This window comes from Emydura macquarii, unplaced genomic scaffold (genome assembly GCF_026122565.2).
Source record: "Emydura macquarii macquarii isolate MOO-44397 ecotype Brisbane River unplaced genomic scaffold, CSIRO-AGI_Emac_v2 contig_554, whole genome shotgun sequence".
Lineage (NCBI taxonomy): Eukaryota > Metazoa > Chordata > Testudines > Chelidae > Emydura > Emydura macquarii.
In genome coordinates, this window is record NW_027130691.1 from 4,713,090 (window position 1) to 4,740,316 (window position 27,227).

General features: G+C 41.6%; 2 protein-coding genes across 2 annotated transcripts in view; both read left to right on the forward strand.

Moving 5' to 3' along the window:
- The window catches only part of NAA25 (N-alpha-acetyltransferase 25, NatB auxiliary subunit), a 47,463-nt gene extending 30,814 nt beyond the window's left edge, over nt 1–16,649 (forward strand). Inside the window, exons 16-24 of the mRNA XM_067539506.1 lie at nt 3,924–4,075; nt 4,872–4,997; nt 5,315–5,558; nt 5,776–5,899; nt 6,295–6,360; nt 7,872–7,969; nt 8,537–8,647; nt 9,524–9,670; nt 13,372–16,649. Of these exons, the coding sequence (XP_067395607.1) occupies nt 3,924–4,075; nt 4,872–4,997; nt 5,315–5,558; nt 5,776–5,899; nt 6,295–6,360; nt 7,872–7,969; nt 8,537–8,647; nt 9,524–9,670; nt 13,372–13,494 (1,191 nt within the window). The 3' untranslated portion in view covers nt 13,495–16,649. The remainder of the gene's footprint in view (nt 1–3,923; nt 4,076–4,871; nt 4,998–5,314; nt 5,559–5,775; nt 5,900–6,294; nt 6,361–7,871; nt 7,970–8,536; nt 8,648–9,523; nt 9,671–13,371) is intronic.
- Nucleotides 16,650–18,623: 1,974 nt separating this feature from the next.
- ERP29 (endoplasmic reticulum protein 29) lies at nt 18,624–25,681 on the forward strand. Its single transcript, XM_067539507.1, has 3 exons — nt 18,624–19,514; nt 21,907–22,045; nt 23,318–25,681. The coding sequence occupies exons 1-3, from the start codon at nt 19,395–19,397 to the stop codon at nt 23,818–23,820; spliced, it is 762 nt and encodes a 253-aa protein (XP_067395608.1). The 5' UTR covers nt 18,624–19,394; the 3' UTR covers nt 23,821–25,681.
- The last annotated feature ends 1,546 nt before the right edge of the window (nt 25,682–27,227 follow it).

The following is a 27,227-nucleotide window of genomic DNA, read 5'->3' on the forward strand; positions in this document are numbered from 1 at the left end:
TGGGGCTGATGGAAGAGCAGCTGAACTCCCAAAAGAGCATTTGATACATGCTAAAATGCACACATACATGGCTAGGCCTCCAGAGAAATTCAGTTGCTTATTTTTGACTTTTAACACTTTTTAATTATTATTGTCATGACACTCCTATTTGTGAAATACATTTCCTGGAAGAATCTTGATGTAGCCATAGGAAAAATACCAGTGTTATTCCACAATTGCATTGTCATGTTTAAAAAAACCAAACAAACTAGCTAGATACAGAAGTACTAATATTTAGACTCATTTCTTTAGTTTTGTGGTGTTTATTAGGCAAATAGGAATAGAAGAAATTGCTTTAATCTGAACAGTTTTTACATGATTATGTATACCGTGTTGCTCCCCATGATGAATTCAGGAGGTACATTTTATACCACGGAATGAATTTTAATACCTAGCACTTACATGGTAATGCTTTATAAACCTTGATCATCACAGCATCCATGAGAGAGGTAGGTAATAGGGAATTATCCCCATTTTACTGATGTGAGGAAACTGAGGTACAGAATGGCTGACTTTGCCATACTTCAAGGCATTGGCTGAGCTGGGATTAGAATTTAGGAATTCCTGGCTCCCAGTGTGTGGCTTACTAGCTCACTTTGTCCTTCTAACATCTGGTAAAAATGTAAGGGTTAACGATCCTGTGTAGAAATGCATGTGTGACATACAGTGCAGTCATTGCATAGAAGAATCCTTGGTCTGTTAGTAGCTAAGTTCTTTCAGTGTGTAAGGTTTCTGTAATGCTTTAACTGTCTTCTAAGGGTGGAAATAGAGGTGGTGGTCATCGTTGCAAAATGGTCCACTTGTGCAACAGAGATGCTGGATATATCTTTACTTGCCTGGTTTTTTTGTTTTGTTTTTACTCTGCTTAACTTATTTGTCAAGATCTTTGAGACTGTGTGTGGGTGCACTCCCATTATACTGAATCAAAAGTGGATGGAAACATTAATTTTTTTATAGATGAAAGTCTCAGATATATTGATGTGGCTTTTAGTTTTGTTTCACTGAGAAGTGACTCTTGCTTTTGTTAAGCCATGTTTGATCTGTTTCCAAGTAATTCACTGGATGTCAGTGGAAGAGACTGCAATTCAGGACAAAGTGACTGTCAAGAATAAAAAGTTTCACTGCAACATACCAAGAGGGAAAAAGAAAGATTTGGAGAAAACACCTAATGTACATGATTCTCTTGACTGAGAGTACTAAAGACTGTAAAGCAGCAAGAAATCATATTGATTGGCAAAACAGCTCAGTTTCAACTAACAGCAGGCTCCATTACTGCCTCTGGGCACCTATTTAGGACAAGGTTATTCTGGTTAGTATGAATTACAAAGATGTTTCTGATGAAGAAGACTCAGTTGCCCTTTTCAGTAACTCGGGGCACATATCCACATAAAGATCTACCGAATCACATTCCTTGTGCTATTGGGATACACTTGGCATGAAGACGCTATTCAGAATCTTGGGTCAGTTCAGTTTTCAGTATTGGTGGAATACTCCTTACCTTGATTAGTGTATCGGTTTACAGTCTCATCTCAAAGGGTTTGATTCAAAGCGGAAAAAGATGAATTTGGACTATCCACTTCTTCCTGCTATTAGTCTGAGGACATGGTTTTGAAGACCTACACGTTATTTTTCTTCTCATGGATACAGCATTCCAGACAAGTCTTTGATTTCCAAAAGACAAGCATTGATTCACTCTATCGTCTGACCTGAACCATTTCCAATAGTCACCAGATTTAGGTGTGTTTAATGGGAGCTACACTACTGTAAGCATTACCAGCTTGCATGTAGTATTTATCCTTAAACCCTGTCTGTTTTGCAGATTGCAAGAGACAAAGGTTCATTTCCAGAGTTTTGTTTGAATAGGATGATGTCATGCCAACAATGGAAAAATGGGGCTTCTAATAGAGGTCGTGCCTCAAATGAGCCGAGTTCAAAATCTGCCTGCAGTTTTCATTCCCTCCTGCTGTTCAGTTAGGGGGTTGCCTCTTCATCCTACTAACAATTTGACGTCAGCTTCCCGGATCCCCTTTTAGTTCCACAGCAACATCTAACTGCAATGTTAAAGGAGGACTATTCTTTAAAAGTTACCTTTTTAGCTGGGTTAAGGTACTGCCTGCTGCTTGTTCCTTGCTTTTTATATTGTTTAAAATTTCACCAAAATGTGTGTCTCTACCATATTGTCTAAATACAGAACACAGTAAACATGCCCTGTAGTGTTCTGTACATGGGACTTTGCCTGAAATAGTACATTTGGGGTTTAAATTGAGTGATCTCACATAAAAGTGCCGTTGTTCATGGTGAACAGTATTGATCATCTTAAACTATTGCATTTTTCAGCTGGCTTGCTGAATTTATGCCCCATGGTAAGGTGAACTAAACCTCAGGCAAGGTGACCAAGATTAAAGAACCCTGGAGGGCACACTGTTCAACAGTCTTGAATATTCCTATATCTGAGAGAGAACACAAAAGGCAGACAGGAGGAAAAGAGGCAGTATTACTATACTTGACCAAAACTAAAAAGGCAACTTCATCCTTTTCAAGAGAGTCCTTCTTTAAATCTGCAGAATCACAAGTAATCTCTTTAATTTTCTTGTGTCCGTCCGTCTTTAGTTTCTCCAGATACTGCAGGCAAACAGAGCACCGAGGTGTCCCATGGGGATTTAAAAGCCGCGTCGATGCAGTTGAATTAGCGCCCATGGCGCAGTCCCGCAGCCTGAGATGAATTCTGCAAGGCTGTTTATCAGAGGGTATGTTGTTGAATATTGGCATATTTTTCATATCATGCAAATAACCAGACTGCTTGCTAAAAAGACAGGGAGAGAGCTGGCTAAACGGACGTTCCCTGTTTTTGGCAAACATGCAGTGACATTTGGCTGTCTTAAATACAAGGTTCTAGAGTCTCAAACTCTTCAGAGCAGGTTGAATCAGTCGGTATAGTGTATTATAGACACACTGGTGACTTGATCTGGGGTATGTCAGGTGTGAGTTCATCCCATAATCTTTCATTTGTGGTTTGTTTTCTGATTTTCCAGAATTTCTCATTGATAGAGTAATTCTGGTAAAATATCTATCTTGTCTTGGTGCATGAATTGCTTCCTGTGTCTTTATATTTTGATATTCACATCAAAATAAGTGCTGGTTTTGGGCTCCCTACTCATATAGATATCTTCATGGGGAACATTTGGACGGCCCTGAAATGTTGGTCTAAAGCTTTTATTGTTGCATTTCGTTGGCGAGGAGAGGCAAACTATTGTGTGGATTCTGATGTTTCCTTTGGGATTTAGATTGTATTGAGCTGTAATATGTACACACCGCATGGTGTTATCCTGTGATGCTGTATTCAAAACCTAATAAAAATGAGAAGCAAAAGTGTAGCATGAGTAATTTTTTAAACCTATGTGAAAGTCGCACACAACGGCACATGCCCAAGTCAGATGCAGGAAAATCTGGGGTAGATTTATTTTGGTTGTAATGGATTTTCTCAAATGAAATGGTTGCATTTTATTCGAGATACCCACAGTTTCTATAGCATACATAACAAGATCTCAAGAAAAGAGGAAGTGTCCACAGTTCAAAAAAAAGCTGTCTTGATGTTTCTCATTGTTGGCTCATTTATTTAATAAAGAAATTGGTAGCTTGCTAGACACACTACCCACGGTACAGTCTGCTTTTGCTAAAAGAAAGAAGCAAAGCTGACACCAGGATCTGTATCTGGGGAAGCAGAACTGCACATTTCTCCCAGGTGATACGTGCTTGCTAGACTCTACACCTCCAGATTCATGGAGGTCACAAATTTGATTTGCTGGATGTAACCCTGTTAAGTCTCTGGTTATTTTTACTTCACCATGGTAATTAATACAGAGATGATATGTGTTCCTTCCTAGACCTCAGAATATATTATTCAAGCCTACAAGTATGGTGCATTTGAGAAGATCCCAGAATTCATTGCTTTTAGGAACAGGCTGAACTCCTCACTTCACTTTGCACAAGTCCGCACTGAACGGATGTTGTTAGACCTCTTACTTGAAGCAAATATGTAAGTATGGCAGAAACAAGAGTACAGTAACTCGACCAGTAAATCAGTCAGGGATTCTGCATGGAGAGGACAGCCTTTCCTGAACATGAGCTTCTTTCCTATCTGGTACAAGTCATCAGAGTTGCTTTCCTTGTAAGCCTTAGGCCTTGTCTACACTAGAAAATTAAGTTAGCATAACTATGTCGCTCAGGGGTGTGAAAAATCTACCCTTCAGCATCATATTTAAGCCAACCTAAGTCTCTGCATAGACGGCTTGGTCAATGGAAGAATTCTTCCATTAATGTAGCTACCACCTCTCTGGGAAGTTGGTTACCTACACTGATGGGTGAACCTCTTCTGTCGGCGTAAGTAGTACATACACTAAAGCACTACAGCCTTGCCACTATAGCATTACAAGTGTAGACAAGCCTTTATTTGCCCATCTGTAAAATGTGTTATGCTGCTAGGTTACCTTAGAGGGATGTTGGGGGCTTTAATGATTGAAGTGCTCTACTGGAATGTGCTATTGAAGTGCAATGTAGTCTTATTTATTTTAATTAAAACTTTACCAAATACTTCTAATCCCTCCAGTAACATCTACTACCTTCAGCACAAGCTCCAACCCAACTAGTCCATGTCAGTTGCTAGTTTGCTGTTTCCACCAGGATTCTCTCTTTAACACTAGTAGATAGATTTGACTTTTATAAATGGTAGTTAAGTTATATGCTCTGTAGAGAACATAGAATATACCAGTGGGTTGGGCTTTCACCTCAACTATTAAACATTTGATTTAACGATACTAATATTTATGTGCTAGATCAACCAGTTTAGAAGAAAGTATAAAGTCCATGAGTCTGAGTCCAGAGGAGGATGACATTCCATGGAAAGATTTGCGTGACAACAGAGACCTAACGGTCTTATTTAATTGGGATCCAAAAGACAGGTGAGTACAAAGACCCAGTACTGCAGGGGTCAGTCTTTCAGAAATGTGTTTTATGGGGAGAAAATAATTTTGAGATAGATTCCAAGTATAACTTAAATATTTTCTAGACTGGCTAACTGTGCACATTTAACAAGAGCATCAATCACAATTTCTAACAATGCTTTCATCTTACTTATTCACATTAATGCCATTCCCTGAATTTTCAACCATTCCCACCTCTCCATATGTGATTCTGGTGCAAAGCTTTGGAGTAGGAAAGCTTGCTACTGTTATAAATTTAAAACATTTGTCTAAAAACCCTTGGTGCCTTTCTCTAGGGACATTTCTGAGGAGCATAGGAAACTGTCATTGGAAGAAGAAACCATCTGGTTGCAAATCCGATCTTTAACTTTAAGGCTAATAAGCGGACTCCCAACTCTTAGTCATACTGTTCACCCAAAGAACTCTGAAAAGACTGCTGAGAATGGTGTCTCATCCAAAATTGATACAATACGGTCTCTGCTTCAAGAGCTGGAAGCAGCAGTGGATTCAGGGAAGCGGTTTCTTGAGCAGAAAATTCAGGTACCTGTTAAGGAAAAGTGATCCCGGAATCTTTAATGACCATGAATGCAAGCACAGAAACTCAGTGCATCTTGCAATGTTCTGCAGGCTGCAAAATTCACTTAACTGATCCTTAGTTTGTAGCATGTGAAATCTGAAAGGTGCCATAGATAAACACTGTGTTCTGTTTAAGGAAAAGCTGCAACATCTTTTTTTTTTTTCTTTGCTTCTTGCCTAGTATCCTGTCCTTGGCCCTCCTCCTACCCGAATGGCTGGCTTCTTCAGTAATGGCAGCTGTCAGTGCCAGACTAGCTTGTTTTATCTTGTTAGTGATATTTATGAAGTAGATACCAATGGCTTAGGTAAGTGTTTGGGTTACAGAGAGGTTAAACCAATTTGTGTGGGGTGTTGCATGGGGTGGAGGTATCCCTATAGTTTCAAAATGGCTTTGAATTTAGTTAATACATTATATTAATGATTTGGAAACAAACTGATAACCATGTATAGTTTTTTTTTTTTTGTTTTGTTTTTGAATGACACCTTAGATTATCAAGAAAATGACAGCATTATTTAATCTTGTGTGCTTGATTTTAAGTCTGTCTTACATTAATATCATTGTAAAAAAATTATCAGTCAGTCACACTTGAAGCATTCCATTCAGTGCACATTTTTGTTTTTAAAAGTTTTTTGTTTTGTGTTTTTGAAGCAGAAAGAATGTTGTTTAGAAAAGATTTATTTGTAACCTTTTTTATTTCAGAAGATTCAACAGAAGTCCAGGAGAGGATAGGGAATAGTTTTAAATCTTTACTAGAACAATTAACAGGTAAGTAATAGTTTGGGAATAAACATTTTATAGCCCAGGTGACACTTCAAACAGTGATTTAAAAATGAAGGCTGGGACTCACTTAGGCTCCTTTTGATAATCTCATCCTTAAATTGCTGTAGGCTGAGAATGACATTGTGTCCTGTTGTTTCACCGCTATTCCCCCCCTCCTTCCCAAAATAGACCCATGGCTTTATATCAGTCACACACTAGAATTCTAGTTTGTTGGTTTGTGGTGATCTAAGAATAACCCAAATGATTTATCTGTGGTTTATAAATATTCTTTCCTCTCTCCAGACATTAAGGTAATTTTGAAGCAAAAAGTCAGTCAATACAGATCTAGATTGCATTTTTTAAGTACAGGATGGTTTTGTTATGTTACCCAGCACCCTACACAGAGGTAAAGTCAAACACTCTAGCACTTCTTGTGTGTATGGTTATAATCTAACATTTGTTTAAAGGGGAAGAGAAAACCCTATAAGGGTTTTAATGAAATGTATCAATTTGTGATGGCCAAAAGTTACCACCGTCTGATTGCTGCCTAGTGTTATGTGAAATGGGTTTGGACTGAGTCCAGCTCCCAGCATACAGGTCTGTACATCACACAAACCACCACCAGGGCACTATTTGGCGACCTTGGCAGTCCTAGCAGAGGGAGCAAAGAGTGAATGAACCTTTCCTTCAGGCCAAGGTTAAGGCATTCTGGTGAGATGCAGTTGGGAAGTTGGTACTGCCTCTACAGTATCAGGTTTGTGCATAGTAGAGAGCTGTGTTCCCTGGCTCTGTCAGTCCAGCGCCCTTCACAAGCACTTAAATCACACACAGAAGGTTTAAACTAACCCTGTAACTGAGTAAAAGCACTTTGCAAGCTTAAAGGTAAACTTCTACCTGTAAAGAGAACTGCCTGCATGATAAAAGGAAACACACCAGGCCAGCAGAATATCAGTAAGTTGAAGAGAGCTGGATTTCTCTCACTTAGGATAGTGAGCATGCTGTGAAAATGCAGGAAGAGATTCTTAATCTGAAAAGGACAGGCACGTACAACTGGCTTTCCCTGTTCTTAACCTTCCTTATATTCTCCCTCATCTTTATCTCTAGCGATCTTCTTTCCTGTACACAGGCCACCTGAGTTTTTATTTAAACCAGTTTTTATTATTAAAAACATGCTGGTGAAACTGCTTGCTGGTAAATGTTGGCTTATCTGACTTCCTGCTCCATTTCTAGCTAGAGTGATGTGAAAGATGCACATAATTACAAACACAGAAACAATAAAAAGAATTCCCATACCAGGTTTTTGACAGATGCTTTGCATACAGGTTCATTCAGAAATGATTTTAGAACTATCCACTCTAGAAATAGGCTTTGGTTAACTGTATCTGTAATACATTAGTTTGAAATGGATCCTTTTGTAGCTTCATTTAGTATATTAAGATGGGTACCACACAGAAAATACATAAACATCTATGTTGATCCTTATTCAGAACATAAGAATGGTTTCTTCCTTTTTTCAGATTTATTCAATAAATGTAAAGGTGACTTGATGGAAGTCAGAGATGGCACTTTGAAAACTCATCCTAACATTTTAGAAAATTTAGTCTTCTTTGTTGAGGTAAGCATTTTTATTTACTGCAATTCTTGGTCTCTTTGGAAATTCCTGCTGTTCTAATTTAATTGTTCTATGTGAAAGCACCTCTTGTACAACCATCCACAAATTACAAGATGAAATGTATATCCTGCCCCCTTCTGAGTTCTCCGATGTGGCTCCCTGAACCCTGTCCTGTCCCATACAGCTTTAAACAAATAATCATGATGATGCAAAAATAAAACGTGACTTCAGTCTTGGAATTAAAACATGAGAATTTTGAGATTCCTAAAGCTGTGTTTCCTGAAAGGGCCTGGGGTAACAGTGCATTTCTTTTGGAAAATGAGATGCAGATGAAGATAGTGGTATGATACTTTAGAATAGACTGTGCTCAAGATTATACTGTAACAAATGAAGTGCACAGAACCCCATTTGTTTGTGTACAGCTATGGAAGCTGCCATCTCTTTGCTTTTATATCCTAACTACTGTATTTCAAGCCTTTAATAAAGGACACAATTTTGAACTTAAAAATGGCTTCAGTAGTATTAATTCTATTTGTAACATACTTGTACATCTGTTTTTCTTCCTTTCAGACAATGTCTATCACCCTATGGGTGTCAAGTTACTGTGATAGTGTCCTGCGACCCTTCAAATCAAGCTTACAGAAAAAGAAAAAGAAGAAAAAAGAAACCAGTGTAGTAATGGTAGGCAACTCAATGGAGACATGAGTTCTAATCTTATGGTGGCTTCCCTAAAGAGAGTGGGTAAAATTTTTAGAAGACCTAAATCTTATTTTCAAAAGTGACTAAGAGCCTACCCTCCATTAAGGGACTTTCCTACACCACTTTTGAAAGTGAGACTTCTAAGTTGCTTATGTGCTTTTGAAAATTAATCGGGAAATGCAATGTTATGGAATATACTATAACTAATCTTCCTGAGTGTTTGCATTAGCCTGTTGGATAGAGAGAGTATGGTTTTTGTTTTGTATTATAACTATCTTTGGTGTGCTTTTCAAACTGTTCCCACCAAAAAAAATTTTCAAGATAATGGCTTCTAAAATGAGGATTGGATACTATCAAGTTTTATAATATTTTTCATCTTCAGAGGTTGGTTTTTTTACAAACAATGAAATGTCATTTTGAATAGTGCTAGTTGGCAATTTTTCAATGACATTTTTTTCATTGGAAAATGCCAGTTGGTATAAACTGAAATTTGTGATGAAAACATGTTTAAATAAAATTTTCATCAGGAAAGTTTCTGAGACCCAGACTGGAATCAGGTTAAGCAGGGATTTGAACCTGGCCTCCCACATCCCAGGTGCATGTCCTAACCAGCAGGCAGTAGAGTCAGTTTCATTACACAGCAGAATAAAACCAATTTCCAAGAGCTCAGCTTATCACAAAATGGAAATGTTTGCCTGCCAGTCCGACTTTTGAAGCTTTATTTAAATAGTACATCTGTAGTTTTGGACACAGAGGAATCAATTTATTTTAAAATAGTGATTTGAGTGTTATATACAAAAATATTTAAAATGGGTGTAAACGTATTTTAATATCACTTCTCACCCACTGTTTCCATAGCCTCCTGTATTTACCAGTTTTTTGGATTATGTTACTGAACTACAGACGCTAACGTCCAATGTTATAGATCATATCAAAGGGCTTGAAATAATTCTGACTGCACTTAAACTTGAAGAACTGTCCATAGATGACACTTTACTTTCACAGGTAAGAAACTGCACCTTTATTTTATTATTTCTTTTAAAAAAACAAAAACAAACCTAGAGAATATCTCTTGGCTAATTTTGCCTTTTTCTTTAAATATTACCTATTGAAAAAGCTTTATGTAACCAGATATGATTGACTCAGTTGTTTGCTCTTAGCTAAAAAGAATATTTGCAATTGCTTGAAACTGACCTAAAGTAGCAGAGTTCTAGTTATAAAGTTCCTACCATGTGGAGTTCAGCATGATAATTTTCCCTAAATTGATCATTTCTTGCTTAAACCCACAAAATGATTAATTTAAAAAATGTGACTCTGGAATCTGAAAATTGTAAACCTATAGTTTTTTTTAAGTGTCTTAAGAGTAGATGGACAACAAAATACTGTGTGCGACATTAATTTGTTGCCATGAAAATGAATATTCTTATTTCCAATATTGGGAAGACATGACAATATCAAATAATAAAGGCAGCACAGTTGCGACAAGAAATCCTTGTGGTTCAGGTATTCCTCACTAATAAAAGTTGCCAAGGAAATTACTGAATCCCTGTGAAAGATAAATAGCTCTCCCTTCTAACTCTTAGCTGCTTAGAGAGCACCAGGGACAGGAATCTATAGGCATCAGGCACGATACATGTTACAATGTATATGAAAATTATTCCCAGTGAAGAAATCTCCCTTTTTGAAGAAGGGAATGCTGCTTTGATGAAACGAGGGAGAAGATGCCCTGAAGAACCAAAATATTATGACATCAGGAAATAAGCACATTCTAATGTGCTGTCTTCCAATAGGATGCACTCTCTGTCCACGTGTTGAGTCTGTGTTTCAATGAAATAATGGCCTGCCTCTCTTCAGCACTTCAAAATCAGAGTCGAGTTCAGACATACAGATCTGATTTAACATATAACAGAGCACAGAACCAACAATTTCTCTACCTTTAAATGTGTTCTGAGAGTCTCTTCTAAAGTGCAGGACTCAAAGTAGACTGATAGCCTGCCCTATGGTGAGGCAAAAACACCAAAGTTGGCCCCTAGTTGCAAGTCTTAGCATAATTCAAGTAGGTTTTTTTTGAGAACCATGACTTCATGCTATTGCCAAGATTGGAATGAGTATAAGCGCTCTCTGTTAGGAAATTATGCTCTCCTCACCTAAAATAGCTGGGGACTGTGTTACAACTTATAATTATGAGAATTGTATGAACTGATTGACATGTTTGCAATGGGACTGAAGAGAAAAACCCAACTCTGTAGAACTTAATGCTGTGAAGCTGCTCAAAACACTGAATGGGCAGTGTCTGTAGCCCCAAAACTCTTATCAACTCAGTGAGAAATGGGTGCATAGCACAGTTATAGAATCAGATCTGTGGGGCTGTGTTGCTTTCAGACAAACTCTTATCAGCCTGTCTGTACTGCCATGACTTTACATGCTTCTAGGAGCTTTTAACAGACAGACCTGAAGACACAGTTCTCTGTGTTCTAACTACAGGATTTGTTTACAAGATACATCCTTCCACTTAAAAATCACACTTCTCTGTTTGCCTACAAGCGCTGCTTACAGTCATCATAGGGCTGACTTCTAACTGAAAGATTAGAAGAATAAATTGTATTTTTCATTGTTGACCTTGTGCATTTGATAGCAGTTTGTGTACAATTTCCCCTGTTTCTGTAGGTCTTTCTCCTCTACTGTTGCTCAGTGAAATTTAATAACTTAGATATGAAAATGTTCCTGTAAATTTATAAAAAGTGGTAGGGGACAAATGAAACTACATAGATTTATTTTTTCTGAATTGATTAGACTTCAGATTGTGTTATCCATTTACATTTTCTTTGACGGGTTTCCTAGAATTGCCTTAGTTCTTCAAACCTTGTCTTTCTAGTTCTTCAGTGATCTAGGAGTGGCACAAGTAAACTTTCTGCTAACTCATTCAGTCAGCATATTGTACGTTTCCTTTATGTTCTGCCAAGCATTGAGGGAGTTTGGAAATCAGAAATGCAGAAACCTAAAGAAAACAAATTTCATATACATTGATTTTTTGCTACCTGGAAGAATGCATTGGCTGGAAGTTTTGTGGGATTTTCCCACCTGCATACTGTGCTTGCTACGCAAGTCATTATTTATGCTTTACTGAGAGTGTGAAACAGTGCGTACAAGCTGTAGAACATTACTTGAGGCCAGAGTTTCAAAGGGGTGTATGTGCACAGAGAATTGTGGGTGTATGCAGTTGCAGGTACAACTTCCAGGACTGCTTTTGAAAAGGTCATTGAAGTTTGTGTCTACGGAATCAGACAAGAATTTGCTCTTTATGGAACACAACTAGCTGAGATGTAGCATTGACAAGACTTTCCACCTTTGCAATGATTATCTGTCACTGTATGGAAAGAACAAAATGATCATCCAAATACTTCCTGTGTTGCTCTAAGAAAGTACATGCAAAAGGCATCATCTTAGGCAATGAGGCTTCCCTCAGTAAAATGGCGGTTAAGGTTGCTCCTTACTGACCCTTTATATCTGCACAAATATCATTGTACTCAGCACGGGGAAGTCATTGCCCCTCTCATATTTTACTTTGGGCAATAATGCTAAGGAATGTTGTTCATAGCTTTGAATTAAAGATGCTTAAGACGACAAAACTGCTCTCAGCCATTTAACTCAGGCATGTTTCGAGAACTTGGAAAATAGCGGTTGTGTGGCTGTCTAAAATAGTATAGGCTAAGGTATGTCTGCACTGCCTGCTTCTTTCGACAGCATGTGAAGTGCACAGCCTCCCTGACGTGGGTATAAATAGCTGTGTAGCTGGTGAGGCACAGCTCAGGTGAGTACAGACACTCCTGAAGGATGTGGGAATGTATGAGCCTACAAGGCTCTCTGCTTGCCCTTCCCATCTACACTTAGCAGTGCAGTGTCCTGATGCTGAGACTGCCCTCCATAGGAAAAGACTCCGGCAGCGAGGAAAGACTCTGGTGGGGGGGAAGCCGTAGAGAGAGGATCGGGCAGCTCCACTCTGCTGGAACCTTTCCTCGCAGCAAGAAGAGACTCTGGAAGGGAGATTTCCCCACTCCTTCCCCCTGCCAGAATCTTTCCTCACCGCCGTGAAAGGCTCTGGCAATATGGAGCTGCTGAAGCCTTTTGCCGCTGCCCACGTTCTTTCCCTGACACGTAGTTACACACTGCAGCGTGGACATAGCTTGCTTTTCACTATACGTGCTCCACACCCCACCCTCAGTGGACTACGTTGTAGATGTAACCTTAGTTCTACAAAAGCTTTGATTTCAGCAGTTTTGTTCTGTATTTAAGAGGCTTCTTGCTTTAATAAATTATTTCTGGATCAAAATGTCTGTCTTGTAACTGACTTCGAGTTAAGGGAAGCTATCTTTTGGCATTAAATGCATTATACAAAGATCTTCCCTGCAAGTGTCAGGAAATTTTGATGTGTTGTTAATCCTGTGATAAGTAAAATTAAAGTTAACTTAAGTAGGGAGAAATTACTGCTTGTGGGACTTGTTATTCTGGATTGATGAGCTTTCCTATCTTTTTAGTAAATTCAAACTATTACCACAACTCCCTTACTGAGGTATTGAGCTTCAAGCTGGACTTTTTTTCTCTCTGTCAATATTTGCAAAGAGGGTGTGGAGAATTTTACAGGGGAATTTAAAAGACAACACATGTTTAGCCTGCAGGGTGGATGACTGTGTTTTCTTGATTTGCAGGAAGAAAAAAAGCTGACAAAGACTGTGCAAGAAAAGGTCCAGAGCAGTTACCAACATTCAGTTCAGGAAATTGGGGAGCTGCTGAAAAAGAGACTTGATACCATAAAAAAACTAAAGATTTAAGAAATGCACCCTAGGCATAAGGACTACACAACAGAGTGACATCATAATTCCAGACAGAAGCAACATCCAACATACCATCACTTTAATCCAGAACTTCCTCATAAATGCATGAAGGACTTTAATCATAAAATATTTTTTTTAGGTATTAAAGATATATTCAGCTGATTAAATTATTGTACATAAACCAGATGCAGGGACCCTACATCAGGGTTTGACCACTTTTTATACGTGCTCAAAAGCATATTGCAACAGAAAAAATTCAACTTTCTTCCCTTTTGACCTCCAGAGACAACTGGAGACAGTCTTTAGAAGCAGCAATAGAAATCCAGTATAAAGCATATATCTCAAAGGAGTTGTATTTTCATCACCATACAGTGTTTATAGTTTTTATATGGTCCTTGCCTTAGAAAAGCAGAAATTGTAGATGCCCACATTCAACTTTGGGGTATATCATGTGGCCTCTTCCACTGAAGCAAGTTAGTTCTGGAGCTGTTCATTCTTTTGACAAGCCACTTGGCCCTACTGAGGTCAGTGTGGGTCCAGCATGGAGAGGTGACTTCACATTTGAAGCACATTTTATTTAGCCTTCTGGCAATGTTCACCATTCGCTGAAGAGGGTCAGAGTAAGTTGGACTTGGTATGGATGTAGTTTCCTCTAAGGACTGAACCTGAAGGATTGTTGGAGGAAGGAGGTTGTGTTAATTTACACTAAAATTGTTTCTAGTGGAAAGGTGGTTCAAAAAATTACAAGCCTGATGTAAAACAAACTTGACCATACAGCTTTAGAAAAATAGGAATCTGTTTCAGCAAAAAGCTAGAGATAAATAATATCTGCAGTGAAGTCTGACACCACTGACTCTGATCTCATCAGTTTCTTGTAAAACAGTAATCACGACTTTAAAAGTGTGTGCTTAGGTGCTTGAAATGTTAGGACTCAATTCCATTAAAAATTATTTAAGTACTAAATCTTACCAACTTTCTGTGGCTTTAAGCTGGCAGAAATAATTTTTGCTTCCAGTATGAGATGAGGCTTGAGAATGTTATTTTTGTTTGTAACTGTTTCCTTTTCTAACTGCTCTTTTATGATTAGTCAAGTATTAGCACATTAGTCATTCTGTTAGAGAAATATAATTGCATCATCTGATCCCATAAAATCTTCATTTCTGCTATTTTAATTTAAAGAAGAGTAATAGAGACACACTTGAAAATGAATAGGCACAAATATGAACATGTTGCACCTAGGGTATGATTGACACTTGAGACTTTTGCAGATTTCTTATCGTCTGATTAAAGAAAAGCAAGTATAATCTGAGATCTATATTTAAAGTTTTAAGAGAGCTGACAATCCTAGTTTTGTCATCTCTGCCGAATACATTTTGTTAGAAATGCTAGAATGTTGCTGAGTATTTTTTTAAAATCCCTGTGTAAAAAATTTCAAGTTGCTGCTCTTGCTGGATTTAGTTTTACTTTGCCCCCTCCTAAAAGGGAAAGAGGACTTCCTACAAGTTGTTTGAATTGTGATGGATGTGCTTATGATGTAGTTGCAGTGTCTGATAAGTGCTTTGGGCCGGGGGAAAACAATACCAAAATGTATTAACTCTGTTTTATAGTGAAACACCTTTCCTGAGCAAAACTCTCATGTGTTTGTATAGAAATACTTTTGGAAAGATGAGTGTGCTACTTACATTAAAACAAGACTCATGACTGAAGTTGATCATTTGAAATGCATAGATTAAGTGAAAGCAGTCCCATCACTGAGATTGCACAATGACAACAGTGGCACTGAGAAGTCTGCATTAGGCTTTTTTACTAAAATATTCGCACCTTACTAACACCAGTAGGATTCAAGCTGTGATTATGCTAGTGTAGACGGGGCTCCAGGCAAACACTGACACTTTGAAGTACCAACTTGCCAGACTGCTCTGAACAAGACCAGACAACGTAGTAATCTATGCTGGAGCTCCTGCCCACTGTTTTTATCACCTGCAGAGCTGAGCAATGGGAAATCTTTGTGAAATAAGTTTAGAGTTACAAGCCTTAAAGTCTTGTGTATGCTAGAAAGCCGAACTCGCCAAACATGATTTTTAGCATCAGTATCATTTGAACAAGATTAAAACCAGTGGGTTATACAGCTATGTAAATTTTAGCCCATTGGCTTGAGTTTCGAGTGAGTGGAATCAGGCATCAATCACCTTTCAGAAATGGCATTGAACATGCTTCTGTTCAGTCTACACTAGCATTTAAACCATTCTCAATACCAGTTCAGGGGGTAGGTAGTTTTTCCCAGTGTACAGCTGTTTTCCCACTTCCAATTGCAGCCACCCAATTGATCCTAAGCCTAATATCAGACAAAACAGTGATTCTTTTTTACACAATAGATATTTCTATCCTAATTCTGTAGCACTAAAATCAGATTACAGCTCTTAAAACTCCAGGGTTTCTCTATAAAAGAGGCGACTAAATGGGTGTGCAGAAATGGCTATCTACTTACTGAGCCTTTGGGAATCTTTTCTCAATCCCTATAAATTGTGTACAGTTAAATATATTATATATTTCTTACTAAAGTAAAGAGCATTTTCCCCCTCTAGCACGTACACCTCCACTGGGATTTGATAGGAAACCCATTGCTGCTGTTATCCTTTTTGTCGTGAAATGAACCATGTGTTTAGAAAAGCTACCAAGACTACTGTTTACAGACTGAAAATTATTGCTTTTATACTACTGGGATCATGAGCCAAGATCCTTCTACAGATTTCCTCCTCACCTTATTTCTTTGCTTTAAATCATTTGTCTGGTGTGGATAAAGGTGAAGAGTTCTCCATCTGTCTTTCTCTGCATAAAGAAAAATGTACAGTGCCTACCTGTATTGCCCATCATTTTTGTATCTTTTTAGCAGTTTTAACTGTTCAAAAATTGCATTTATATTTTGCAATCATTGTTAAATCATGATTTATTTTAACCATTAATATAAAAGGATTCTTTTGTTGTATCTGCAGCCTTATCTGAACTTTCTCTTTCTGATTATTCATTGTAATTTATGACTGTGGAAGTCATGTATGCTTCAGCCTTCTACAGAATTAAGTGACACAACTGCAAGCGATCTGCTTTAAACTGGATGGGTTTATAATTTATATAAAAGTCAGTTTCGTTATAAATTAGTTTTGCTGTCTTTCATTTCTTTGTCTAGATCTTTGGAAATAGTTGAAGTCCTTGTCTTCATTATTTCACTTTATAATGTTGATCTCCCAGCAAATTCTGAGTCAGATGCTCCATTTATTTACTGCATGAAGGGGAGCAAAAGTTGCCTGAAAATAGAGCAATGGGAAGGGAAAACAAGCTTAACTGGAATTCTCTGAAACAAAGCACTTCATGCAAAACAATGGCATGGCTTGCTGGCGGGAGTCGAGTTGGAAAGCAGATGTTCTGTGGCATGTTCATATGGTAGAATGTTGCAGAAACTTTCATTGTCAGTTTCTGCATTATCCATTTGAACCCTTCCCAAGTTTTCAAAGAGGAAGGAAGCAGGAACTTGCATTACATTTGGATACAACCAGTGGAATTATGATAGAATAGCCCTGATGGTCAGGGACAGCTTGAACAAGAATATGTGGCATCTGACAGTATCACTACCCTCCATATAGCTGGCAGGGCCCCGTCCACTCCAACTGCCAATACACTGATAGAAACAATATGTCCCTGTTTCCTCAAGCCATGTCTTGTGCTGCTTTCTCTTTCCTTACAGAAAAGTAGATGATCTGACCCTTGCTGTCTTGGAATTTAATCTCCATCTTATGATTTCCTTTTTACCCTCTCAAATGTCATGTGAATGCAGTGTTGTTGAAAATTGGCAGATTCGAGTCACTGTACCAGCAGCAGCATGATCAATGTCCCCTAACCCTCATGCCTCCAAGTGCAAGTCAACCCTGCTGTTGAAGGGACCAGGTATGTCTAATCAGTTACTATCCTCTCATGAGCCATGTGCTCGGACAAAAGATATTTGAGGTGATTGTTACACGTGTTAAACTTTTTTCTCCTCTCATTCAAATTTGTAATGTACCACTTGAAACTGAAACCTGTTTAACAGAAACTTCTGCAAACTGATTCCATGCTGATCTGCTGCTGCTGCTTATTGCTTTTTTTAAAGTGCTACAATATTTGTGGATACGAACCCAGAATTCTATAGAAATACATTTAACAATACACTTCTCTTTACCCCCCTCCCTCCTTTTTTGAGTAGTGACACACAGTGCTCATCTAGCTAGATTTGGAGGGACATTGAATATACCAGAAACTAAAGCTGCACTACCACAGGTTTAGAAAAGTTTAACTAGATAGTAGTGAAAAAAGATGTCATATGTGTACATAATTCAGCTCAGACATCCTGATAGCAGTGGGATTGTCCTGATATTAGGAGCTTTGTCTTATCTATGCCCCTATACCCACCCACCCCCCTGAAAAGAAAAAAATTAAAAAGCACCCTGATTTTTCACACTTGCTGTCTGATCACCTTATGTACTCAGAACAGATCAGCCCTAATTACCCAAATGTCTTAAGGGCCACTTCTGGAACTTGACTCAACTTAATACCAAATATTCCGGCTCGGTATAGGTCATCTGTAGGCGCACTGCATTCTGTGTGCATGTCAGTTCAGTACTTTTTCACTACACAGTCTAAGCATCAGGAATAGGCAAGGGTTCTCTAACTTCTCTGTGCAGACCCCTATTCTAACAAGGATGGTCCTATAGTGTTCTCCTATTCAGCAGCACACAGACCCCCTCTTCCCTTCACAAGTGTTTTACTGTCGTGTGGCAACTACTGCAATTGCTCTTATAGACAAGTAATCCAATATTAAATGTTTTAGCTATTTATATATATATAGTAGCTGCAGCCAGGAGATGAGCCTGCACCAGGTAACCAGACAGCTCTCCACCCATCAGCAAGCACTTTCCCCTATACTGGCCTCTGTTCCATAATTTAGGAATGGCTGATTGAGGGTTTTTCTACACCAAGGAATTTTAGCAAAAAAAATCCCACTGCTGTTTATCTCCAAAACTCCACCAAGGGGGCGCTGTGTTTGGTTTTTATCAGGTCAGTTTAATTAACATGATAAAAATGTCCAAAGACGCTGGAGCCTTGTCTACAGGAAGGCTCTACCTCATACAGCCAAACTAGGCGTAGGGTAAGCTCTGGGTGAGGGTGGTTAACCTTGGGTTACAGGTGGGGTGTGTGTGTATGTTGTTTCAGTGCTTTCTACTATATTGAGGAAGCTCTTAGCTCTGTAATGGCGTGGATCACACATTCTTTAATTACTTAAACAATAATCCAGAGCCACTCCAGCTTGATGTAGGGCTGCTCCAAATCGATTCAGTAAAAAAAGAAAAGATTTCTAGGGACCAATCAAATCGCCCACAAATTTTACAGCTGGGTAAATTCTAAGTAGCTCCTGCGCTAGGACTAATGGGCAGAGGCATCCTCACACATGGCCAGCTAGAGGGCCAAGGGATTAGGCCAAGGGGGTGGTCTCATGGAGCTGGTTGTGCCCAGGGTAGCGAGAAAGAGCCAGCGATCGCTGGAGCTGGGCAGAAAGGGGGAAGGGAAACCAGTAGCTGGCGGGGTAAAGAAATGGCTGTTCAGGGGAAGTGCCGGCTTTTCCGAACAGTGTGTGGCGCTGGGAGCTAGCTGCGTTGTCCATGGGCAGCCCCAGCCGCCCCCTTTCTCGGGAGCTCGGTGCTCCGGGACAGTGCTCAGTTTACTTAGCAGCGTCTGGCTCTGCAGATGCAGCTCGAATCTGACGCTTCCCTTCTCCTTTGGGGGGAGCCATTGAAACGGAGCAGGTCACGTGAGCCGCGCAAAGCGAAGCGAGTTCTCTCCTGTCCTCCCCCATCTAGATCCTTCTCGACATGGCTTTTGTGAGCAGGGCCGTCTCGCTCGCCTCCCTGCTGCTTTGCTTCGCCTGGGAGAGCAGCCACGCTTTGCACACCAAGGGCTCCCTGCCCCTGGATGCCATCACCTTCTACAAGGTAAGGCGCTGCTGCGGGCTGCTCGGTGCCTGCGCTGGGCTCCCGGAGACAGCGGCGGTTGGGGGGGAAGGACCTTAAAGCCAAGGCCTTTTCCAGGATCGCTGCGTTGAAAATACCTTCCAGCTCGGCGGGCGCAGGTCCCGGCTGCAATAGGAACGTGCCGGGGCTGGGAGCTGGGCTTTGCAAGAGGATTTTGGGGAGGAGCAGCAGGTTCTTTTGTGTGTGTGTCTGTCTGACAATCCCGCCCCCCCTTTATCAGCTCTGATGTGGGGCACCCGCAGACACGTGGCGGGGAAACCAGGACGCTCAGCCCTGCAGGAATCTGCACTCGGCACCCTCGGGCTCAGTCTCCCGAAGAGGCAGAACGCTACCTGCGCCTCTTTCGGCACCAGCGCAAGGGCCATTTTCAGAAGCTGCAGGCTGGCACCGGCAGCCACTCTGAATGGCTCAAGCGTTTGCCCCTGGACCACGGCAGCCAATGGAGAAAGAACAGACAGGAGAGGCGGCCTCAGCAGCTGGCCAATCACGGGAGTCCAAGTGTCTCCACTGCACCACAGATTGGTTGTGTGTTTGTGCCAAGGCTGCCAGTGCCATGCAGCGTGGGTGCCTGCGGAGAAGGGCTATCAGCCCCAGGACCTCTGAGCACCCGGAGCTCTACTAGTGCAGTGTCCACTGTCTTTGTCTGCAGCCGCTGCCTGAGAGGCCACAGCTCAGGTTCTCTTCCATCCAAAGGCTACTGCCAGTCTCACAGTCCTGCTGGGGTAGCACATGCCCTTCCACAAATGCAGTGCTGGGTACCTCTGCCTAGGCTACACTAAGCGCTTCTGAACTGAGCATTCAGTGTCAGCCCCAGCCGGGGTCCTAGCATTTCATTCGCATGGGTAACATTCCGACAGGAAAGAAAATCCAGAAACACCTTCTTCTACCCCGTATGTAACAGCCGCACTAAGTGGTATTTGCTCAAGCCGCTCACTCTTATCTGATGCTGCATGGCAGCATGTGGGTGGGCTTTGCAATCAGTCACATAGCAGTGAACTCTGCCCCTGAGTTCACTGGACAAATCAGCTCAGATTTTTTTTTTTAAGTAAGGAAAGGCAAGTAGCATATAAGCACCAAATGTAGGTTGTGGCAAAGGATTTTCAGAACCAAGTAGAAAGGGAAATATCTTTATAATTTTTTTTTTTAATTTAAAGGTGCATTTTTGTTATTTAAAGAGTTAGGTTTCTAGCACCACAAGAGGAAGTTTAATCACAAGAGCCAGGTTTTAAAAATAGGAAGGGAAATTGATCAGAAATTGAAATCTCTTCATTATGAGAAGTGGGAGTGAAGTACACCAACTAAACTAAGTCAGCTGTCATGGATCAGGCTTCCAATCCACACTGGGGGAAAGGGGTATTAGGCACCCACTCTCTAGCTCCATGCAGTAATGTCGCCGACTCAGTATTAGTTTACTGAACTTGTTTCCCACAGCATCTAAGTAAGCATCCACCCTAAGCAAGTAACTTGAAATGAACCTCTGCTTTAATAGACCAGTTTTGGTGCATTTGCATTCTGGGAGCCCTGAAGCACCTGTTCCGTAGTTAGGAGCAGGGACTTTGGGGTAATTTCCAAATGTGAAGTACTACATTGTAGGATGGAGCTGAAAAGACTGGCTGAAATGGTGGAGCTACAGTGTTTGCAATTTTCTGCCATACTGAGAATTGGGAGGGAAATAAATGGCAACTACTCGGATCAGCAGGACCAGAACTAAAGACTTTTGTTCCAGGTGTTGCATACACTACTATGAATACTGATAAAATGCCTGGGATGGTTTTTGTGCTGAACAACACTTTCTAGTTCACTTCAAAATTTCTCTTATTTAAAATGTCAGTCCTGCTGATTGACTTTAGCAGTAGCATTGTATTAGGCCTAAAATCCTACTTGCATTACCCACTTGAGATGTCCCACTGAAGTCAGCAGGGGTTGATACTACACTCCTCTAAGTCAGTGGAGCTCCCTACCAGTAAGCTGAGCAGAATTTGGCTCACTATGTCACTCAGAATTTGAAATCCCATAAGCAAAATGAAAGTAAAATCTTCCAGGATATAATTACAAACCATTTTAACAAAACACTGAAGTATACAATTTTGAATTCCTTCTAACAGCTGGTACAGGAACACATGTACACAGCCCATCCACATCTTCCCCCCATGTTACAGTAACACTTATTAAATTAAATTAAAAAGTGCTTGATTATTAAACTAATATTTCCCCCATTGGGCCTCACTCAAATAGTCATTTTACAGGAACAGTGAAAACTGGCCAACACATTCTTGTGTGATTGTAAATTGGATGGTTATGAAGTATTCAATAATTCCTCCATTAACCTTTTTTGTTGTCTTTCTTGTGCTAGGTGATTCCAAAGAATAAATTTGTCCTGGTGAAATTTGATACCCAGTATCCTTATGGTGAGAAGCAAGATGAATTCAAAAAGCTGGCAGAAAGCTCAGCTTCCAGTGAAGAACTGCTTATAGCTGAAGTGGGAATATCAGGTGAGCTGTAAACAGACTAATATAATATCATTTGTGGAGGAACAAATAAAATGTTGACACAAATCAATTTCTTACGCACTGTGAAGTCACCCAACTCTCTGCTTTAGCAGGGTTTTGGTGTAGATGACATGCTGAGAGTTCACAGAGGAATTAGGATGGTGCAACATGACTTTGGGGATCTAAGAATAAATGACTGAAGAGTTCATTTTAAATTGTTGCTATACTGAATGCCCCCTTAATCTGGTTAGTAGTGGAGCTGACTGTCCTCACAGCCTCATGTGAGGTGGGAGTGGGAGTGCTGGATATCCCCAACCCCCTTGGGCCAGTTAGTGAAGCCCCTCAGCACAGTTATGGAATTGAAGTTCATTTGCAGTTCCTTTTGACCAGAGGAAAATTTGGCCTTTTCTTAGCCTCTTGGCCCACTTCTGTGGAATGAGTCTTCTGAGAACTGTTTCAGACATAATTCTGGTCACAGCAAACAATTATTATGTTGTTAGCTCACTCTAAGGAACATTGCTATTCATTGCTGACATTATGATAGAGGTGTCCACACCACAGGTGGCCCTAATTGATGTCCCTGTGGTTAGTCTCAAGAGAAGAGCCACGGCTCGTGTAGTCATGAAGAATGAACTGCCATCATTCCTGCTTCTCCTTGTTCTGTAGATAAACAAAGGATTTAAACCTCCATAGACTGTCCAGCAGACATCCATCACTAGCACTGAAGTCTACCTAAACACAAACCCTTTATATCTTAGTAGAATAGTGGAAATCCCTATATTCATATTCTAGCTTCAGGAATTCATATGTGATTTATGTTCCTTCAGATGTCATTTTATAGATTTGCTTGGCATATATCATATTCTCAGTAAGAACTGTATCTGCAGGGACATCAGCTAGGCCTAAAATTACCAGAAGTATTATCAGTCTGCATGCTTCAGGCTACAAGCTGATCTCTAGGTGGGAATCAGAAAGGAATTATTCCATTCACCCCAATCCAAAAGACAAAATCAGTGAGAGTGTATAGCAAGGTTAAATAGATACCTTTTGGGGGATTTGCATCCTCCCCTGAAGCGTTCAACAATGGTAATTCTTGCAAGCAGGCTAGTGGATTTGCTGGATTTTTGGGTTGTACCATTATATGGCAATTCCTAGTAGAGAGAGGATGCTAGTAGAGTTGTAATTACAAACATACACATTAATTGGTTTGGAGAGGAAAGGATCCTGCTTAGTGATTTTGCTCTGATCCTTTTCATGTTTCATTTTTGTTCCCAGATTATGGTGATAAACTGAACACAGAGCTGGGTGAGAAATACAAACTGGATAAGGACAGCTATCCTATTTTTTACTTATTTCGGGATGGCGACTTTGACAATCCCTTACCTTACAGTGGCCAAATAACAGCCAGCGCGATTCAGCGCTGGCTAAAGAGTAAAGGCATCTATCTGGGCATGCCAGGCTGCCTCCAAGAATATGATATCCTAGCAGTCAATTTTGTGAGCACCACTAACGAGTTAGAGCGTCAAGTTCTTCTCAAACAGGGGCAGGAGAGTTTAGCAAAAGCAAAGGAAACAGAGAAGAAATGGGCTGAGCAGTACTTGAAAATCATGAGTAAAATTCTGGAGCAAGGAGAGGAGTTTGCTGCTAATGAAGTTGTCCGGATCACAAAACTTCTTGAGAAGAACAAAATGAGTGATGGGAAGAAGGAGGAGCTCCAGAAAAGCCTAAACATCCTCGCCTCTTTCCAAAAGAAGAAGAGTGAAAAGGAAGAGCTTTAACAGGCAGGAGAACTTTGAACAAGCTGTGAAATACTGGCACATGGTCCCATACAGTTCTCCTTATGCAAGCAAACTTCCCACTGACATCCAGAGGGCAGCAGAATTCCTTCTAGTGTGCTTGGTGCTTTAGAAAACTCAAAAAAGGCATGTTGTCTTTAAAAAATTACAGTATTCTATAGTAAGGGTTCAAACAATCACCTCAAGTGTGACTGTGGTGTATTAGTTGATAAACACTATTACACACAAATACATTAAAACAGAATTAAGGTTGCAAAGCAAGCACTCAAAAATTTAGGGAATGCCAGAATTAATGTTGCCTCTGCAGTACTGTCCTTCAACTACACTGAACGGGGCAGAGGTCCTATGGAAAAAATGTGATCATGTAATTAAATACTATCATAATGCACAAGCACGATGGGGCTGAAGTGAGGTTGTGCAGGCAACTTTAATTCTGACATTTCCTAATTTTTGCATTTTGGGCTTTGCAATCTTAATAATCTTTTAATATAGTTTTTGTGTGTAATAGCCTAGATTTTTTAAAAAAAGCAAACCGAAGAAGCAGAAATCCTACCATGTAATGTTATATTGTCATCCACATGGTTCAGCAACAGGGTTGGAACCATTAGATCACCACATAGACCTAGTAAGTGATAGCAATTAGTAGGTTGTCATCCTCTACATGGACCAGCACTAGAGGTGGAAGAGACACTTTGCCAGTGGGTTTCATAAATATTTGTTGACAGCAAAGGAATGCTGAATAAGATTCAGGCATCTTGGGTTCTATCTCAGGCTCTGGAGGGGAATGGGATCTAATGGGCATAGAACTTTTCTCCCTGAGTTTACCCCTTTCTGCCCCACCTCTGGCTTCTTGTCCCAGTTGCTGCTCTTTAAGCATCTCATCCCAATCTCAGTCTCCTTCCCCAGCAAATCCCAGTTTTCTCCTGCACCCTAGCTGTTTGTCAGATCTGTTTCTTCCCTTTTCTCCCTACCCCCAGTACACTGGTTCCTAAACTTGGTTTCTACCAGCTCTCACTCCCAGCCTACCCTCCTCCTCCAACTCCCAATCTCATCTCAGTGGCAGACTCTTAGAACATTTCAGAGAAATGGTCTCAGAAACTTAATGTGGACCAAACAACATTGTTTTTGCAAGCCTTGTTCTGAGAGATGACAAACTCTTCTGGCTGAAATTTGTCAAAAGTCAGCCTGGAAGAGATACCCCCCCCATGGAAAAGTTCAGCCTAAATGATGAATCTTTGGCAAAGCTGTAAGTGCACACAAGGTCTTATAAGGGAAAAAGTTGGGCAACCAGAATAGGCAGTGCTATTAGCCCACCCTGGTTTTTTTTTTTTAAATGATACCTTATCCAGATATCATTTTATTCTCTGTGAACAAGCAGAGTCTGCTATCCTAACTAGTGTTACCCTATGTGCTGTTACCATGTGAAACTCAGGTAGCTGCCCTAAAACTCTGTGTGCATTTGTGCTAAGGGTTTAAGTAGAGGACTCTGCTCAGTCTGGGTATTGCACTGTGCTGTGGGGCGCTCCGATCGGATTGCAGTGGGGGCTTTGCTGCCTTTGGCCTGCAGGGGTGGGTGCAGAGAGTGCGTATTGCTGCAAATAAAGACAATGTACACGGTGCATTATACTACTGCTACGTTGAACCTGTCTGGGTCCTGTCGCGCCGGCTCCGAATCAGCTGCCTCCTGCCGGTCCGCTGCGCTGCAGCCTGTTGCAGACGGGATCGCCGCGTGCGCCCAGGAGGCGCGCGACTCGGCCTCGGCAAACGGCCGCGGTTCGCGAGCTCGCGGAGGGGGGAGGGGGCCTCCGCCGGGCTCCGCCCAGGGCCTCTCATCAGCGTCTGATCCAAACGTGGCCGGTCCCGGCCCAGTCGCCTCCGTCCGTCGGAGCGGGGCCAAGGGCCATGACTGACCCCGCGGGGCGGGACAAGGCTGGGGGCCTGACCGGGGTCCGCTTTCCGAGGGCACGTAACGGGGCCCCTCAGGGGAGCCGAGCGGCCCTGACCTACCGTCCCCTCAGGGGCCGGGATCGCGCCGCGAGCCCTCGCCCGCTGCGGCCCCACCCACAGGAGCAGCCGCCTGCAGGGCAATCGGGGCTGCGAGGAGACCCACCCCCGCCCCACTGGAGGAGGGGACGCAGCCACCCGAGGGCCGGGCTACGGCTCGGAGCCGCCCTGAGTCGCCGCTGTCCGCGGAGCTGAGCCCAGGAGGAGCCTGTGCCAACGGCCCCACCCACCGCCGACAACGGCCGCCCCGCGCGCGCTATTCGCCCCCCGCCATGGCTGCGGCTGCGCGCGGGCGCGCGTCTCTCCGAGACCTTCCCCGCCTCCCAGCGCGTGACGTAGGCGAGGGCGGAACTAACGAGGTAACGTCAGCTGGAGGGGCGGGGCTTGCTTGGATCTTAGTACAGCGGCGCGTAAATTGAAGCTCAGCAGGGACTCTTGGGGTTAGCCACGCAATGGGTGACCCCGCGTGACGGGGCGTCGGGCTCAACGAGGCTGGCAATCAGGCCTGCATTTTGCAGCATGTGTCGTGCAGGGGGAGGAGGGTACGTGTCCCACAGCTGTAACTGACCAGCAATTTAAGCTTGAAACTCGCCCTTTGCAGCACTCTCAAAGAACCCACTCAGCCCCTTGCACAAAAGCCTGGCCAGGGGAGGACAGGCTGGTGTTGTTTCCCCTGCTTCTAGCATGATGCCTGCTAGTGGGACTGACGCTAGCTGCAGCACAGGGAATTTGGAGTTGAAGAGCCCCTGGGAAGTTTTTGATGAAATTACCAATTTGATCAATTAGGGTATATCTATACATACAGCACTGCAGCACATCTGGGGAAGATGCTTTATGCCAACGGGAAAGAGCTCTCCCATCAGCATAAAAAAAAACACTTCCACAAGCGGCACTAGCTGTGTCGGTGGGAGAAACTGTCCTGCTGACATAGCGCTGTACACACGAACGCTTATGTCGCTCGGGGGTGGAATAGTCACCCCCTGAGCGACATAAGTCTTGCTGACATAGGCTGTAATGGAGACATAGCCTTAGGTAGGTGCTTTGGGTTTCATGGGGGAGCAGGGCTCTGTGGCCCAGAGCCTCCAAGGATTTCAGTGGAAGTTAGAAGCCTAAACACCTTTGTGGGTCTGGGCCTATGCCCATGGCAGATCATTCTCATTGTCACTGCACAAAGAAGGCACAGGGGGAAGAGCATGTATTGTAAAAAAGGAGCCTAAAGCGCTACGGCCCGGTTTGTTTACAATAACAGTTAAACACAGGCCCAGGGGACAATCAAAGGAAAGGCATGGAATAGAGAGGCATGAGAGCGAAGATAAAGGCCCTAGAGTCATAGAGTTTAAGGCCAGAAGAGAGCACTAGATCATCTGGTTTGAACTCCCATGTAT

Excerpts from the sequence above, each read along its gene's own strand:
- ERP29 (XM_067539507.1), top strand. The coding sequence starts at position 19,395 with ATGGCTTTTGTGAGCAGGGCCGTCTCGCTCGCCTCCCTGCTGCTTTGC. Across the intron at positions 19,515-21,906 it reads ATGCCATCACCTTCTACAAG|GTGATTCCAAAGAATAAATT; the intron begins GTAAGGCGCTGC and ends TTCTTGTGCTAG. Across the intron at positions 22,046-23,317 it reads AGCTGAAGTGGGAATATCAG|ATTATGGTGATAAACTGAAC; the intron begins GTGAGCTGTAAA and ends TTTTGTTCCCAG.